Raw genomic sequence first — 18,224 nt, 5'->3', positions numbered from 1 at the left:
TAGTGGGGTACTTCTTCTTGACCAAATGTGGTAAAATTGTACCACTTCCCGGAGAAAATAGAAGTGCAGAATACTATGTAGTCTTATAGTTTGTTGAACTCATGCAAAGGGTATTTTTGGAATTTTTGTAAAATAAATTGAGCTGTGCTTGTTTTGTTTAGAATATTTATTTTCAAATTAAAGAAAGAAGGGTCATGACTATGAGGTTCCGGCAACTATAATTGTTTTTACGTGAATGGGAGATGTCAACTTTATTATTGACGTCATCGTAACTTTGGCTCTTCTATTTATGAGAATATATTCGATGTGCCCGTTGCACCGTGCACTGTACCATCAAAGTCGTCTATTACTGCACGTATTCTTCTTGACCAAGGGTGGTCAAATTGTGCCACTTCCAGGAGAAAATAGAGGTGCAGAATACCATATAGTCTTATAGTTTGTTGAACTCATGCAAAGGGCATTTTTGGGAATTTAGTAAATTAACTAGAGTTGGTGCTTGTTTTGTTTAGAATAATTATTTTCAAATCAAAGAAAGAAGGCTTACAATTATCACTGTTTTTATGTGAGTGAGGAGTGTCTATTCGGCCGGTACACCGTGTATCAGACACATAGAATCGTCTGTACATAACATGCACGAACATGTGTACAATGCGTGCAGGAACGAACTATAGCAATCACAGGCAGCTTGTTCATGTTAACAATCTACACCAACAAGTAGGGTCACCAACTAAAAGTGGCAAACAATTGAACTCTTTGAAGGGCTTCAACCACTCCAACCGAACTCCAAGAAAAATTCAAATTTTAGGATTACCCAACCTCCAACAATCAACTACATCCCACAATGCCTTCTTGCATTTATATTCTACCGTGAGTTATTCTTTTCCACAAGGTTCTGGTTGAGGTTGTTTAAGTAATTTCAACATCATGGTATAATTCCAAGCACCTTTTTATGCTGTAAAATAGACTATTGACCTTTTTTTTCATTGCATTGAGAGAATGTGAGCTGGATTAAGGTGTGCCACTCTCCAGTCAAGGTAGGTCACTTCAAATAGAGCTTTATTATCCAGTTTAAAACTGGATCATTAGAATTGATATCAGAGAAAAGTTTAATCCCAAGTTATAAAAAACTGAATTAATTTTTTTTTTCTTCTTTCAATTCCACCAATTATAATTCCAAGTAGCCAAACATAGTCTAAGGGTGTGTTTGGCTACATGGAATTGGAGCGTTAAAATTAAAAAAAAAGTTTAGTTCAAAATTATATAGTTTTTTTTTTTTTAATTTCACCAATTCCAATTTAAGTCTCCAATTCTACGCAGCTGAACACAACCTAATGGTATTTCATAGTAGATTTACTTCTTAAAATCTACCAAGTCTTGAAAATTCTAAAGACAAGTAATTTAACAATTCCTAAATTGAAATGCTAGGGGATAGTATTGTATATTTTTTTGTTACACCTATGGTTGTGATTCACACAATATAGTAATCATGGTTTGCTTTATTGGACGTATCGTCCGATACGTAACTTGTATTGGCCAGTTTATATTGACTGTATTCGAATCTATTACACCGTAATCGCCACCGATATCGCAATCGCCACCGATATCGTGGCCGATACTGCGGACCATGATAATAATATATTTAAAATTATGTACCACGAGATTTAGAATATACTTTCACCGTATTATTCTTGAGACCCTTGGGGTTCTTAATTTGAATATTAAAATTATCATCTAAAATCAATAAAAACGAACTAGGGTGGGATTAAATTAAAATTTGAACCCAAACCCATTTCAGATATACAATGCATATTGGTCAATACAGCACATAATAGCAGCATTTGGTCTCCATCAATCTTTTAATGAAGAAACACGGTTCTCCAACTTATTTTAGCATTACAATTAATGGCCTAGCCAAACAACGTTATTCATCAAGTCCACCCGATTGTCAACCACATTTATGATTTCCTGTTGAAACAAAATGTAAATATTATCACACGTTACATAAGAAAATTGCAGACCTTGGACCTCCATGATCAAATTCACACCATGTGTGATTCATGTGATTTGTCTCGTCGCAAAACAACAAATGTTATGAAAAATGATACATCATCGGAATTTAAATATGTCCAACTAGAATGACGTGACTTTATATTCGGACACCTGGTGGTAAAATTATATGTAATTGGACTAATTCTCCATCGATAATAATTTTGGCCGCCATGTTGAAATATATACACCACCGTCCAACTAAGAATGTTCTTTGTCATCACTGAATGTCTTCACACTTGGCTAAGCTGGGATCAATTTAATGGGGGGCCATTTTTTTCTTTGGGCAGGCATAGAAGTTAACAAAGTTTTTAATATGATAAAAATGAGACAACTAATGTCATTATTGAGTGCCTTGTTAAAAGGAATAAAATATGTAAAGACATAAATTTTAAATTCTGAATTTATTTTTTAAAGTTTGAACTTCTCTTAGATTATGTTTGACAGATATGGAATTAGAGTTTTGAAATTGATGGAATTGGAGAAAAACAATTCAGAAAATTGAATCAAAATGTTTTCAAATTCAACCAATTTTAATTTCAAGATTCTAATTCTATGCCGCCAAACACAGCTTTACTATAGTTCTTGGTCCCACAAAAAAAAAGAGAAGAAAATTCCTACCATGGCCAGTTCTATATAAGGTAAGTGAAAATCTTTGAAAGAGATTTTTTTCTTATTAATACTTTACTAACATAAACAACTTAAATTAATTCTATAATTTTTTTTTATTTAAATATTCAGTTATTGTTGCTTTTTAATATGGAAAAATAAAAAATTATAATGTTTAAAAGCCAATGTCTTCGAGAGTAACCTAAAGGTACTTTAAATTATTTATATGTACCATTTTTCACATGGTGCCTTACCCTTGGTAACTCAATTCATTACTTTCAGCACTTATTTAATTAGTTGGCATTTGAATATTTGATAACTTAAAAAAATAATATATTTAGAACAAAATAGCACCATAGAGAATTTTCTCGACAATTGCCTGATGTATACAGGATGGAGAGAATGCATGTGCTCGATCATGGATTCTGGAGAGACTGAACACCACCACAGTCCACACATAAACAAAAAAAGAAGTACAAAAAATTATCTTAATTTATAATTAATTATCACTTGCACTTAAAACTGAATTTCAGTATTTAATTTTCAACTTCATCAAACAGCAATTTAGTTTTCTGATCAGGTCTTAATGGTTTAGTAGTAAAACTGGCTTTGCTAAACACGTGATTGTCTTTTATTTTTTCAAGCAACTCACAAAAATCTCAAACAACTGTCTTTCATGCCGTGAAATGTGGATGTCATGAGCAAGTCTAGTTGATAAAGTTTCATGTGTTATCCATCCTCTCACTAATATGATACACCTAACAACCACTATTGACTATCGAAAACAAATGTGCTCATATATATATATATATATATGTCGAAAATTTTTAAAAAATCTAATACAGATCTAGGTCAGGCAATCCTTCTTAATAGGTGTTTCTATCTCTCATGTTTTGAACGCGTTCCCACTCTCACGTTCCGTGCACTCTTTGACTCAAATTTTTAGATTTATTTTTATCACTTTCACATTCCCATTCTCGAAATTACTCTTTTTCTCGTTTTCGCTTTACGTAACTTAGATAGAGACAATGAAAAGTTAAAAAATGGACGAAAACAATAAATATATATAGATATATATAAATATATATATATATAAAAGAAGAAGAAAGCACCATTGCCCCTACAGTCCAACAAAGAGTCAAACACACATTTACTTCTCATTGAATTTGAACCCATCCAAACACCACCCTAAAAATTATCAGAGTAACCGCCAAAATTCCCAACCGTAAAAACCCTTCAAGCCCAGTTCCGTCATTTCACCTCCATATATATATATATATAAAAGAAGAAGAAAGCACCATTGCCCCTACAGTCCAACAAAGAGTCAAACACACATTTACTTCTCATTGAATTTGAACCCATCCAAACACCACCCTAAAAATTATCAGAGTATAAAACCGCCAAAATTCCCAACCGTAAAAACCCTTCAAGCCCAGTTCCGTCATTTCACCTCCATCTCTCCGCATTTAAAACCCAACCTTCCCTCCCCAGCAGAGAGAGAGTACAATTGCAGATTTTAGAGAGACAAACACAGGAGAGAGAGAGGGTTCTCCGGTTCAGAACCATGTCGCCGGCAACCACCACCACCAAGGGAACAACCTTCCCGTCGATCACGACATGTGACGTCTCCGCAGTCAAACATCACTCGATCGCCGCCGACCTCGACGGCACACTGCTTATTTCAAGCTCCTCGTTCCCCTACTTCATGCTCGTCGCGATCGAAGCCGGAAGCCTCCTCCGCGGCCTTATTCTCCTCCTATCGTTCCCTCTCATCGCCATCGCTTACATCTTCTTCTCCGAAGCACTCGCAATCGAGATGCTGATCTTCATCTCATTCGCCGGCGTCAAGATTCGCGACATCGAGCTGGCGTCGCGCGCGGTGCTGCCGAGATTCTACGCCGCGAACGTGAGATCGGAGAGCTACGACGTGTTCGACAAGTGTAAGAGGAAGGTGGTGGTGACGGCGAACCCCACGGTGATGGTTGAGCCGTTCGTGAGGGAGTATTTGGGCGGAGACAAGGTGTTGGGGACTGAGATCGAGGTTAATCCGAAGACGAAGAAGGCCACGGGGTTTGTGAAGAAGCCAGGGGTTTTGGTGGGAAAATTGAAGAAATTGGCGGTTCTCAGCGAGTTTGGGGACGAATCTCCTGATATTGGAATCGGAGATCGTGAATCGGACCACGATTACATGTCGATTTGCAAGGTTTGTTCTCTGTTTCTATTTTTTAAATTTGATCCAGTATTTTTTCATGCTAAATTCGCTAGTAAAAATAAGTATTTTTGCTCTGTTTTGTTGCTGAGAAAATATAGCAAAACGAAAGAAACTGAAATTTTGAGTGAATCGTTTTCTTTCTTGATTGAGTAGAGGACGATCCGTTCTTTTGTTCTCTATTTTTTCTGTTTTATATTCAATTTTCTTGAAAATCACTGATTTTGTGTTTTCTCTCTAATTTTCTTTGCAACCAAACAGGGTAGTAAATCAGTGTGGAGTCGCAACTTTCTGTATATAGGATTTAACCTGATTTTACATGTCATATACTCCGTATTATGCAAATTTATTGCAAAATCTGACCGTTACCGAGTAGAACAGTGCCTAAAATGTTATTTCCCAGAACTTCATTCAATACTGGGATGTCGATTACCACATAATTTGTCTCTATCTAAAAATGGAAATTATAGTACATCACAGTGATGTTAATAGATAGTCAACCTCACTCAAATTAGATTGTTGCGTAAACTCCTCCTTTTTTCTGAAAGTTCTTCCATAATTGGATAAATAATACTCTAGGAGGATTGTTTAATAGAGCATCACAAAATCCTCTAATTAGATGAAATTCAGTACATTTCATCATCATCTTTAGAATTTATTGCACCCATGTGTTTAAACTGTTTTTATTGATTGGGTGGGTAGCTGAAGCAAAATTCATTGATATTTGCATCGAATAGGGTTGGAGTCTAGAACCACATGGCCATGTTGAAATAAATGTTCAACGAGATTGAGACATACTACCAAAAATTCATTAAATCTTATCATGCAAAATAAATTAGTCAACGGATTGTATGACAAAATATCTTTTTTTGGGTGGATAAAAAAAAAATTTTGATAGTTGATCATGTGGGATTTTTACCAAATTTCAATTGCAGTGTACTCCAAAACAAAGAAGTCTTTCAAGTTGGATTTAACAATTGTAATCATCTTGTTAACGAAAAATTATTAAATGATTCTGGTCTATTTAACACTTATTTATACACTTTTGTAGGGTCATTCTCTTAATCCGCGAGTCTGTATTAAACCATGGCATTAAAGGATTGGCTTTGTTAATTTGGTCAATTATGGCATTAAATTGGACTGGTTGGCTAATCTATAACAACAATTGAAGCAGTCTTGTATTGTTTCTTAGTTGGTTGTTGAGTTTGTTGTGAAAATAATAATAATATTTGAGTAAATAAATAAAATCTCATTTATAATTGAAGTTTGAGATAAAAAAAAAAAAATTGAGTACGAGAATTACTTGTCATGTGACAAATTTTTTTTTCTTTCTCATTAATGAATATTAAGTAGCGATAGTTAATGATTAGTTTAGGTCATTTTTCCTTATTAATGGTTACTTATTTCTCTGTCAAATTTGTACTAATTCGGAAAAAAAAAACAAAAATTGTACTAAAGATAGTTTTGTTAATATGGTCGACAGGAGGGTTACATGGTGCTCCCCAACAAATCAGCAACTCCAGTACCGCTTGATCGCCTGAAAAGCCGAATCATCTTCCATGATGGACGGCTAGTCCAGCTCCCGACCCCACTCAACGCCCTGATCACATACATCTGGCTCCCATTCGGATTCGTCCTCTCCATCATCCGCGTATACTTCAATCTCCCCCTCCCGGAACGCATCGTACGGTACACGTACCCCATGCTCGGAATCAACCTTGATATCCGTGGGACCCAACCCCCAGCCCCATCCCCAGGGACACCCGGCAACCTCTACGTCTGCAATCACCGCACAGCCCTTGATCCGATCGTGATCGCTATCGCACTCGGACGCAAAGTCTCGTGTGTCACATACAGCGTGTCTCGCCTCTCCCGATTCTTATCTCCAATCCCAGCCGTCGCTCTGACCCGCGATCGTGAAGCTGATGCTGCCCGCATCAAATCACTGCTCCAAAGAGGTGACCTGGTGGTGTGCCCTGAGGGGACCACGTGTCGCGAGCCATTCTTGCTGCGATTCTCTGCTTTGTTCGCAGAGTTAAGCGATAGGATCGTTCCAGTAGCGGTGAATCTGAAGGCCAATATGTTCCATGGGACCACCGTGCGTGGGGTCAAATTCTGGGACGCATATTTCTATTTCATGAACCCTAGGCCCACCTATGAAGTAACGTTTCTTGATCGATTGCCTGAGGAGATGACGTGTAAGGCAGGTGGGAAATCAGCGATTGAGGTGGCCAATCACGTGCAGAAGGTGTTGGGGGGTGTACTGGGGTTTGAGTGCACTCAATTGACTAGGAAGGACAAGTATATGCTGCTGGGAGGGAATGATGGGAAGGTTGAGTCCATGTACTCCAAGAAGTAGAAGAAGAAGAGGAAAAAAGTAGGTTGTTGGGTCATTTCGGTGACTCACTCTGCTTAGGGTAATTTGGTCATTTGAGTTTTAGAGTTGGGGGTGTTGTTTTGTCAATGTGGAAGGGGGTATATCTGTCTGTACAGAATTGTTTACAATTCTGATGATGTTTGATTGCCTAAATATGGTTTTGGATTTATTATTGATCTTCTCTTATCAACTAGTAAATGAATTTTATAGTATAATGTTTAGACACCCTTCAAAAAGAACTGATTAAGCCTCATAGAAAAGAGCAAAACTTCATGCTCATATAGCTGCAAAATGAGTTCAATCTTAGCGGGTAGTTTGAGCTCGGTCAATTTGATCATCCCCATGCTACAATGTTGGTACGATTCACTCAATATAAATCTACCATGTAAGTTTATTGAGTATTTTATATGTAAGTGAACTAATTTAATTGTTATTGTGTATTTTTATTGAATGTGAATACTAATAACGTGTGTAGCTGCTCAGTACTGTTTTGTAATGACAATATGAAATTTTTCATGGGTGAAGTGTAAAAAACACTTCCATAATATGCTTACAGTGTATATTACACTCTTTGCATATAAAAAACACTCATAAATTAAGATATTTGTGCAAATAAGCCCTGCTCACCCATTTATTACTAAAATGTACTTTAACTACACATTTAATAATATAGAAAAAAAAATTAATATTTTGTGAAATGACTAAAAAGGGTAGCTACAAAATACCCACAATGCCAACACCAACCCGATACAAACAACCCACAAGCAAGACCCAATTAAACCGTGGCCGGAAAGGACTGAAAATTAGAAGGAAACCACGCCCAGTTCGCCGGAGGAAGAGAAGAAGACAACCCAATTCACCAATTCGATCGGCCTACTGTAATCAAGAACCCAGAAAATTCATCAACAAATTGATCAACCAAACCACCAATTCGCAACCCCAAACCACCAATTCGCAACTGTCACATAAACCCGAACATTGACGGAGTGAGCTTCAATGACGGAGCTGTGAAAACAACCTGAATTACCTTTTTTTCTTGCTAACCAAACACAGTAAATTGTTTAGTTGTTACAGGATTGTATTTTTACCAAACAGAGTATTTTGCTTTACCAAACCCAGTTTCTTGAGGGCACAGTTAGAGAGAGAGAGAGAGAGAGGAGAGAGAAGATGAAACATATTTGGCGCGCGTTGGGTAAAAGAGAAGGAAGTGGGTCTAGAACTTAAGGGGGTGAGGATCAATGTGAGTTACCGCGAATTTCTTTAATCAAATTCAAAGCTGCTATGCCTACACATAAGGATAGCAAAGCAAGAACTGTAATCAAATTCGGCTTCAACCCCATATCTTGCATTCGTCTATAGAACATAATAGCCTTAAATGACCCATCTTCCATTTCCGATAAACCGCCTATAATTGAATTAAATGTCAATGCGTTTGGTGTAACATTGATAAATTCAAACAACTGCAAAGGGAGCCGTATTTACCATACATATCCACAAGAGCGCAGGCGACAAATGGGTTTGAGAGCAGAGAAGCTTTCACTGCGTGTTTGAAGCTTTCGTTGCGTTTCAGTTCATATTGCTTCAGTCTTGAAATAGTTTCATGGAGCTTCGAGAGACCCGGTTCATCACCGGTGCATCAAGACCCGTTTTCATGGGGCTTATTGGGTCTCGCGGGTATGGGTGCTTGCCTGGTGGTTGCGGTTTTGGGGTGGAGAATAAGGTTTGGAAGAGTAAAAAGGTCAAATGAGAATTATATTAATTGAGGGGTGTTTTTGTACAAATTGAAAAGAATAAGGGTGTTTTTTGCACTTATCCCAATTTTTTATACTAATGAACTTATGGAACTTTTGGTTTTTTTTTTTTTAATTCCCTAAACTTAAATTTTGAAGAAAAATAAAACATGACTTGAAAAATGTGGGATGGTCAAGAGCTACTGTTGAATGCTTCGTTTCTACAACAGGGCGTACATAAACTAGTTTTATCTGCTATATAGAAAACAAAATGGTCATCCAAACCATGGAAATTAGTACACTGCCATCAATATTGGAGTACCACAATGCCCCATTTTCTCTCATTACAAAAATGTTTCATGTGTTTCATGCTCATCAGATGATTCACATGGTTTTTCTCGACATAAACATATATACACACACTGTTTTTTTTATTACTACGAGGACCACTCTTATATCAATATATAATTCAGTAATACTATTAAATTAATAATGCAACATAATTACATGTTGTATATTTGATTTAATAATTTAATAATTTAAAATTAATTGTATAATATTACTAATAACACTAAAACTAAGTGGACATGGGGTCGGTCCCCTAATAAATGAGGATCGTAAGTTGGGTGTAATGAATTGTCGCAGAATTTGTATCAATTCAGGGTAAAGACTCTAATGGACTATGATAGAAAAGAGCCAGGTCAACAACACAAGTACAGTGATATGCCAATTGTTTTCTTTTTTTTTTTTTTTTACAGTAATTGGTCATTGGACTGATTATATATATATACAGTATACACATATATAGATGTGAGAGGATAACACAGAATTAATACTCCCCGTTCCTTATTTCATAACATTATCTATATACAGGCACAGACCAGTTCAGGCTCAGTGGGGAAATTTAAAAAATGCCCCCACTCAATTATTCAAAATGCTCCCTTCACATTTTTATCTCACTTATTTCTTCATTGAATTTTTTTAATTTATATTACTATCTAAAGTTTTAGTTAAAATTTCAAAAATACCCCTACTTCAAAAAATAATTTTAAAAAAATTGTCTACATTTTTTTTTTCTTCAACTGCGCCCCCCTCAAATAAAATCCTGCCTTTATACAAATATTAAAAGTAACAAATTCGGGGTACAACTTGGGTTAGGTAACCCGAGCCTAACTCGGGCCTAGCTCGATTTTTAACGGATTTGGACAATCATTTTTATAATTAAGGTTGGGCTTGGGTTGAAAAATCTCAACCCGAATTTAATTAGGGTTGGGTTTGGGTTGAAGTGTTAGCAACCCGAGCCAACCGGAACCTAGGGGTGACAATTCGTGTTTGCGGGTCGTAATTGTGTCGTGTTAATTTAAGGGTATTATACTAAACAGCTCAACCTAAACACGACCCGTTTAATAATCGTGTCAGGAACTCTCAACACTAACATGACCTGTTTATTAAACGGGTTACCCTTGTAACCCATTTAATGACCTATTTACATATATATATATATATATATATATATATATATTATATAAATTATTAATAATACTCAATAAAATCATAAATACTAAAAAAAATATAAATTTTAATCAACCAAATTACTAAATAGCTTATAGTTTACAAAAGATTAAATTATAAGACACAAGTTTATATAGTAATTTAGAACTTAAACAGAAATTTATTTATGACATATAGAATTAAACATGTATAAACAGGTTATACGGGTTGAACCCCTTAAATCAAACACGACACGATTAACTAAACGGGTTAATCGTGTCAATCCGTTTATGATCCGAACCCGTTTAAGATCAACCCAAACCCATTTAACTCGTGTCGTGTTAGCAAGTCGTGTCAACTTTTGCCACCTCTACCCGAACCCGAACCCGAATTCTAATATTATTTTCATATATATTTTCACTTTTAAATATATTATATATAATATTTAAACTACGATTACTTTTTTGTCTTTTCAACTTGTTTTGTTAAATCTTAACTTATCGTATGTTAATATTTAGGAGAATTAGTTTTCTAAAAATTTATTTGTAATTTATTAAAAATTTACAAAAAGTCTTTAAACTTTTTCTTATTTAAGAGTAATTTAATCTAAAACTAATTCAAAATCGTATTAAATTTTTGGTGTAAAGATTAACCATATGAGTAACCCAAATTAACTCGAAATTTTTACCCAGAATCAAAGCTTGAGTTGCAATGTTATAAAATAAATTGCAATGTAGCCTGTTTGCTATTATCAATAAATTAAACCTTTTTTTATTTTTTATTTTCATAAAGTTTGTTACTGTTACAGAAAGGCTGATTTTTTTTTTTTTTTTTGTTAAACTTTAATCACATTCACTGGTAATCACATTTCATTCTTGTCACACTCACCGGTCTCCAAAGAGATGGTCAAAACTATTAGAAAGTTTTTCATACTTCCTAATTACTCTGTCAGCTTTTTGGTTTATAAATGTTATAAAATAAATTGCAATGTAGCCTGTTTGCTATTATCAATAAATTAAACCTTTTTTTATTTTTTATTTTCATAAATTTTGTTACTGTTACAGAAAGGCTGATTTTTTTATTTTTATTTTTTAACGTTAATCACACTCACTAGTAATCACATTCCAGTTTCATCCTTGTCACACTCACTGGCCTCCAAAGAGATGGTCAAAACTATTAGAAAGTTTTTCATCCTTCCTAATTACTCTTTATAAGGGAGAGAAAGAAAATCAAATTAATTGTCCTTTTACTTTTAATATAGAAGCAACATGGTATCTTATGCCATGGTATCTTATGCCTGTGCAAAATAATATCCTTCACAAGTGTGAGGAAATGAGTATAGTGGAAAATAATTTTGTTATCTCATTTCTAATATCTTTATATGTTAACGATAGGAAGAATAACATCATCTAACCCTATTAGATGCCAAAACATGAAATCAAAATTAAAATTTTATGTTTTGGCATGTCAAAAAAAAGCAACAGTGAGCGTAGAAGTTCAGAAGGCTATAGAAATACCTAACAGTAGAATGAATCTTTTAATTACCTAGAACTTCCTGAATGGAAGTTTAAAAGTGCAAAATCATGTATCCATGACTCGCTATGTCAATAATGAGTGTGTTTTGAGTTAAATGTGTCCTATCTAATTTTGTTTTCATTCATTGTTTTTATTTTTATTTTTACCCATTGCATTGAACCATAATAAAGAAACAATCCAAAATATCATAAGTGAGATTTTGGAATTGATAATGTGCGAAGTGCTTATGATATTTTGGAATTGATAACCGTGTGAAGTGGTTATGAAAGGGTCAGACAGTAATTTAATCATTGTTCTTTCTTTTCTTTTTTCTCTTTTATCTTATTCAAATAAAAATAACTATCATTTCATTCCTCCCCTATCTATCATTTCATTTCATTTCTTTTCCCTCCTAACTAATACTATTATTTATTTTCTTTGTTCCCCATCTATTCAAACACATCCTTAGGCTTCGTTTAGATGGGAAGATTTGGGGGGATTTGGAAAGAAAAGAAAAGAAAGGATAAGGAGTGTTGTGTTTGGATGAGATGATTTGAAGGGGAAAGAAATGATTTGGAAGGATTTGGAGGGATAACTATCTCTCCAAATTCCTCATTTGGAATCCCTCCAAAATTGACAAGATTTGGAGGGATTTGGAGAGAAAGGGAGCTAATGACAAAAGTATCCCTCCCATGGATGATGAGGACCCGCTTCTGGACCTGCTGGAGGACCCGCCTGAGTACCCTCCTGTAACGACCCTAACTGATGCCAAAATTTAAAAAAAATTCGGCATAACCTCCCCTAAAAATGGGCCTTCAACAACCTGTCCCAATACACAAAACACATAAAATCATCCAGCATTCCATTCATCCGTTCATTATACCTCAATATAGTTCCTCTCATGATGGAACATCCACACATCAATTAATCTAAATTATCATAATTACAGTCCCAAAATACATGGTTAAGATTTAAAATCCCTGTCTTACAACGTTACATGATACAATTGCATGGAAACATATACTATAATTTCATTAGTTTCATTTACATCAAACAAAAGATAAGTTCGTTCTTAAGTTACAAGGCCATGAATACTAACTTAGTTACATCCCCACAACTATGAATATACATAAAACGGTCAAAATACAAAATAGCAAACAACCTTCTAACAACTTTCAAGCTTAAGGTGGATTGTCGTCCACCGTTTCATTTTCAAGACCTGAAAAAAATAATATAAATAGTAGGGTGAGCATAAAGCTCAGTAGGTGACACTTAAGACACAATTCTTGTGTCCTTGTGAATTCAAACAAAGCATAGGCCAATGGGAAATAGGGATCATGCAATATAGGGAATTAAAACAATATGCACGCCAATTCCAATTATAAACCATGCAGTGCAATGAAATGCAATGTATGCTAATGTCACTCCCCATTTTCATTCACAAAACCATCATTTTCAAATGTTAATACAGCCCGCCCTTTGGTAACCCCGCCGCGACACAAGAGGAGGATTGGCTATCGTCCCTAGACCTTTGGTAACCCCGCAGCGTCATCGAGGGGCCCGAATAGCTCAACCACGCTAGGGTGACTTCCTAGTCCCCTCTAGGCTATATTAACCCCCGGCCCGTTGGTAACCCCGCAGCGACCGGGTTCATCAAAACTATTTGACAAAACTTTTCTCCCAAAATTTCCCCCATTTTCATTTCAAGACAAATTCTCCCATTTCATGCATCCCAATGACATGTGCATGGATGTACATATAATCTCAATATTATGACAATGGAAATTTGGCACAATCTAAATAAACATGTTTTCATTAGTCATTTTCAGCATGTTAACACATAGTGGGCATGATAAAACAACATCTAAACATATTTTACACATGAAACAAGTCATAATCAAGCTCTTGAAAATTCTCTAGACATCATTCATATAATCATAGATACAATTAACTCCCAATTAAACATGTTTGACACAACAAGGAGGTGTAATTCACAATAAAACAAGAAATGAGTGGATTGAGATGCCCCTACCTCAAATTTGCACAAAACTCTTAAAATGGGTTTCTAAATTCGAAATCCCTAGGAAGACCAAAAACTGAAATTGCTTGTATGAGTGCGTAGAGCTCGCCGCGGGCTTTGTTTTGCCTCAAACGGCACTTAAAAACACTAAGAAATGAGGGAGAAATCAAAGAGTAAAATTCATGAAGCAAGAGAAAGAAAAAAGAAAAGTGAGAGCAGAAAGCTTCTGTCGTCGGGAAGAGAAAGAATCATATTAGAGACCAAAAAAAAAAAAAAAAAAGTGGTCATATGACCACTTTACAAAAGTTGTGGGTCTCGCTTTTTTTTTTTTTTTTTTTTTTTTTTTTTTTTTTTTTTTTTTTTTTAACTTATAGACATTACACCTCCTCCCGACCCACCGGAAGATTGGGTGGATTTTCTATTGCAGGTATAATTATTTAATTTTGGTTTAGAGGGTTACCAAACTAACTAATGCTTAATGCTTAAGACTGTTATCCACTGTCTGTTTGACCCTTTGATGTAATGTGAATCACTAACCTTTTACATCAAAACTATTCTCACTATTCCATTTCATCTAATTACCTACGCAGTTACCAAACCCATGTTGTTGAATTGATGAATTACAACATCAAATCAAAAAATTCACGATATAACAATTCACGTGTAAATCTAATTAAAATTGCTCAATCATATCAAAGAATATCCTTTTTATGGTTAGCATTAGATGAGTTTGTCATTTTCTGATGGTCTTCTTAGTGAAAATAGGCTTGCTAGATTTTCCATCTATATCAGACTAATCTCCGAGCCCTTCCTGTCTTTGAGTTACTGCTGTACTCCTGGCAGAATCTGTCACATGTTCAATTAGGTTAAATGTCTTTAAAATGTGCTTTATCTAGAGATTTTGGGAGGTAGTGATATCATGTTATTCTGTATCATCAAGTACCATGCAAATGCAAAAGGCCTTTTTATTATCTGCAAATTAACAGTTTTGGCAATAACTAGAGAGCATTTTTTTTGTAATGCAATAGATTTAAGACATTTTGCCTAACAAAAGGTGATATCTCCTCTCCCCAACTTCTGTACAAAAGCCAAAATATAGTTACCATCAGTATTCAAGCTTGTCCTTGCTTCTTACCAAAAATAGCTTCCCTTGTGACGAGCTTAATTCCTCTCACCCACAAATCTGCCATTTCGATCCCACCCTCACAAACAAAATGCACTTCCTTGTTCTTCGTTGTGACCACGCGAAAAACTCCCGGTTCTTCAACATCGAACTTCTTCCGGCGGTTCCAACAGAATGCTGAGCTGGGGCCCACCTCAGCCCCCCTACATATCACATTTCTATTGCTGGACTTCCCCCAGCTCAACAACCCTGCATTCCCCACCATCTTCAGTACTTTCATATGGGGGGCTCCTTTACCTCCCTTTGTGTGCTTCTTCACATGTCCCCCGCTTAACACGAGTGTCCGAGCAAGCTCATCCAATATCACGCGTTCTGCATCATTTCCCTTACCATGTTTCCTTGCAAGCAAGAGTGCAGTCGCACATGTTGAATTCTCAATGTCGCACCTTGCCCCACATGAGATTAGGAGTTCACACATGCTTCCATGACTTCCCCTTGCTGCTAACATGAGTGGAGTGTAACCATCACTATCAGGGACATTGACATCATAACCCCCACTAGTTAACATACGGACCGACTCTAGATCACCACGCCATGCAGCGCGGTGTAGAGCATAAAATCCAGTGGAAGCATGTTTCCCTTTGCAAGTGCATATTCAAGAATTGCCTTTTCAAAAGCATCACTCTTCTTGTTTGCTTCTGATAAAGTAATTGCTGTCTCACCGTATTTATTACTCAGCTTTACGTTAGCCCCTGCATACACAAGCAACCGGAAGGCCTCAACAAGACCACCTGCTGCGGCAAGCATGGCTGCTGAAAATCCATTTCCATCCTGTTCATCAAGATCAATTTCAGGTTGCTCAACAAGTTTCTTTAAGGCCTCAATGTCATTTGCTTGAGTGACGAACATTATACAAGAAAATACCGAGGCATTGCTTGATTGAGGAATCTTCCCAGTTCGGATTACATCTAGAACTGCTTGTTGGAAGCCAAGAGCCAACCGCGTGGATTCAGCAATAGACTTAGCACACTGACCAGCCAAATTAACCAAACCAAAATCAACACCTGCCAATGCCAGAAGTTGAAGACACTCCTCACACTTATTTCTTACACATATCATCAACGCAGTATCGCCAGAATTTGTTTTTGAGTTGAGATTACAACCAGCATTGATAAATTGTTGGAGAACCTCAGCAAACCCAAGTCGTGCAGCTAAATGAATAGGGTGGAACTCTGTTTTATCATCTGTTTCAACAGGGAACTCTACATTAGCACCACTATTCACAAGCACATTGACTGCTTTAGCGTTGTTACATAGGATGGCATGATGGATGATGGTCCTCCCAAAATGAGGGATGTTAGGGGAGAGGTGGCGTAAGAGCATGCGCAAGATAGCACCAGTGTCTTCAAAATGCTCCACTGCACAACAGGTGACACGATAAGGTTCAGCTAGCCCTGCACCCACCCTTAATTCTTCTCCAGTAGCCGTGTCCCATGACCAGGCTCCCAGTCTCACTTTTGCGTCTGTTCTAACATGAGCCTTCTTTCCATTATCAAAAGGTAAATGTGATATTAGATTATAGTGTTGTGATTTAGATAAAAACAAAAAATGCTTGTTTAAATAACTTAACAACAAAGCATAAATCTTTCCATCAGGCTCACATCATTGGCACATAAGTCATATGGAAGGCCCATAAAATTAGGTGTTTGTGAGATGCTAAAAGCAGTATTATAAGAGCTGTACTCAAACTGGTGGCCTCACAGTTATCTGATCAAACCGGGCACTGTTCTGGCCCAGCATGTAATCAGTATTGTCCAACTCTTTGGATTTGTTAAGCATCAGATATATATACACCTGTACATCTTGGGTAGTTTTGGTAATCTTGCACACGGTGTTTACCTGTAGCAGCAATCTGACAACAGAAATTTGCCTGCTAATGATGGCTGCAACGAGCGCATTACAATCAACATTGGCATGCAATATGTGTGAATTTTAATTTTAAATAATATAAATACAAAAATAACAATAATAATAACAACCAGAAGAATTGTGTGATTTAGGTCTGAATTATGTGTGAACTTTAATTTTAAATAATATAAATACAAAAATAACAATAATAATAACAACAAGAAGGATGATTCCTACTATTCAATTAATATATATTTTTTTAATCAGAATTACAATAGAAAAAATAAAAAAAAAAATTAGTTTAAAGGTGCATGCATTCAAATGCAACAATGGTGGTGAAAAAGCATCTAGGTTTTGTTCAGCGCGACCATACCACTAACGAAGTAGTCTTCTTTACCAAACCTGCAAAGAAATCAGAATAGAGAGGGAAAAATATTTAATAAGTTTTTTTTTTTAATTATAAGATAATAGAAAGAAGTAATTAATTAGTGTTATTGCTATGTGCTCCGAGCCTCCAATGCATTGAAGACATTGTGAGAAAATCTCTGATTCCATCCATCACATTTAATGGAATGTTACTGTTTATGATAGTTGATTCTTCAAAATCCACCTGTAATATTAATCACAATAGCAACTGATGCCACTGTGCAACTAAACTGTTTTATCTTGTGAATCTATTCAGCTGAGCTTGCACAATATTATGGTTCGTAGTATCGATCACGGTCGAGGTATAACAGATTTAGACAAAATTAGTATAAATTGACCGATACGGGTCGTGTATCGACTTGAAAAAGGATCATGCATCGAACGATACAACGAACCACTAAGATTGCAATGTTTCGCACAACTCTTAGATAGAATGACAAAGTGAATAAAAAAAAAATCATGTTCAAATTATATTGAAAAGAAAAAAAATGTACTACAATCAAGTCTTGAATTCGAGACCTCTTCTAAAAATATATTATTTTTTATTAGCCTATTTTATTGACAGATTATTTCCAATTAAAAAGAGAGATTTTGGGCTTGAAAAGGAAATTCCAAAATTGTTTGGACTTATTACCAGGTCTTGTTCTAGTTCACCCAAATTCATTCTTTCAAGTCCCACCTAGAGAGAGTGAGGTAATAGGAGCCCATTTAACTTTGGAAAGGCAAAAGGCACCCTCATCAATAAAATAAATTTGTTGATTATCGACTGA

General features: G+C 35.8%; 1 protein-coding gene and 1 pseudogene across 1 annotated transcript; one reads left to right on the top strand and one right to left on the bottom strand.

The window, feature by feature from the left end:
* The first annotated feature begins 4,142 nt into the window (after positions 1-4,142).
* Positions 4,143-7,415, top strand: LOC132298997 (glycerol-3-phosphate 2-O-acyltransferase 4-like). The gene is made up of 2 exons (XM_059795408.1): positions 4,143-4,858; positions 6,348-7,415. The coding sequence occupies exons 1-2, from the start codon at positions 4,220-4,222 to the stop codon at positions 7,221-7,223; spliced, it is 1,515 nt and encodes a 504-aa protein (XP_059651391.1). The 5' UTR covers positions 4,143-4,219; the 3' UTR covers positions 7,224-7,415.
* Positions 7,416-13,202: 5,787 nt separating this feature from the next.
* On the bottom strand, positions 13,203-18,118 carry LOC132300931 (uncharacterized; annotated as a pseudogene).
* Between the last annotated feature and the right edge of the window lie 106 nt (positions 18,119-18,224).

The sequence above is a fragment of the Cornus florida genome, unplaced genomic scaffold, assembly GCF_030987335.1.
Source record: "Cornus florida cultivar Cherokee Brave unplaced genomic scaffold, ASM3098733v1 CherokeeBrave_3.0.0_Hap2_Chr03, whole genome shotgun sequence".
Lineage (NCBI taxonomy): Eukaryota > Viridiplantae > Streptophyta > Magnoliopsida > Cornales > Cornaceae > Cornus > Cornus florida.
The sequence above is the reverse complement of the archived record's forward strand: the minus strand, read 5'-3'. Positions and strand labels throughout refer to the sequence as shown.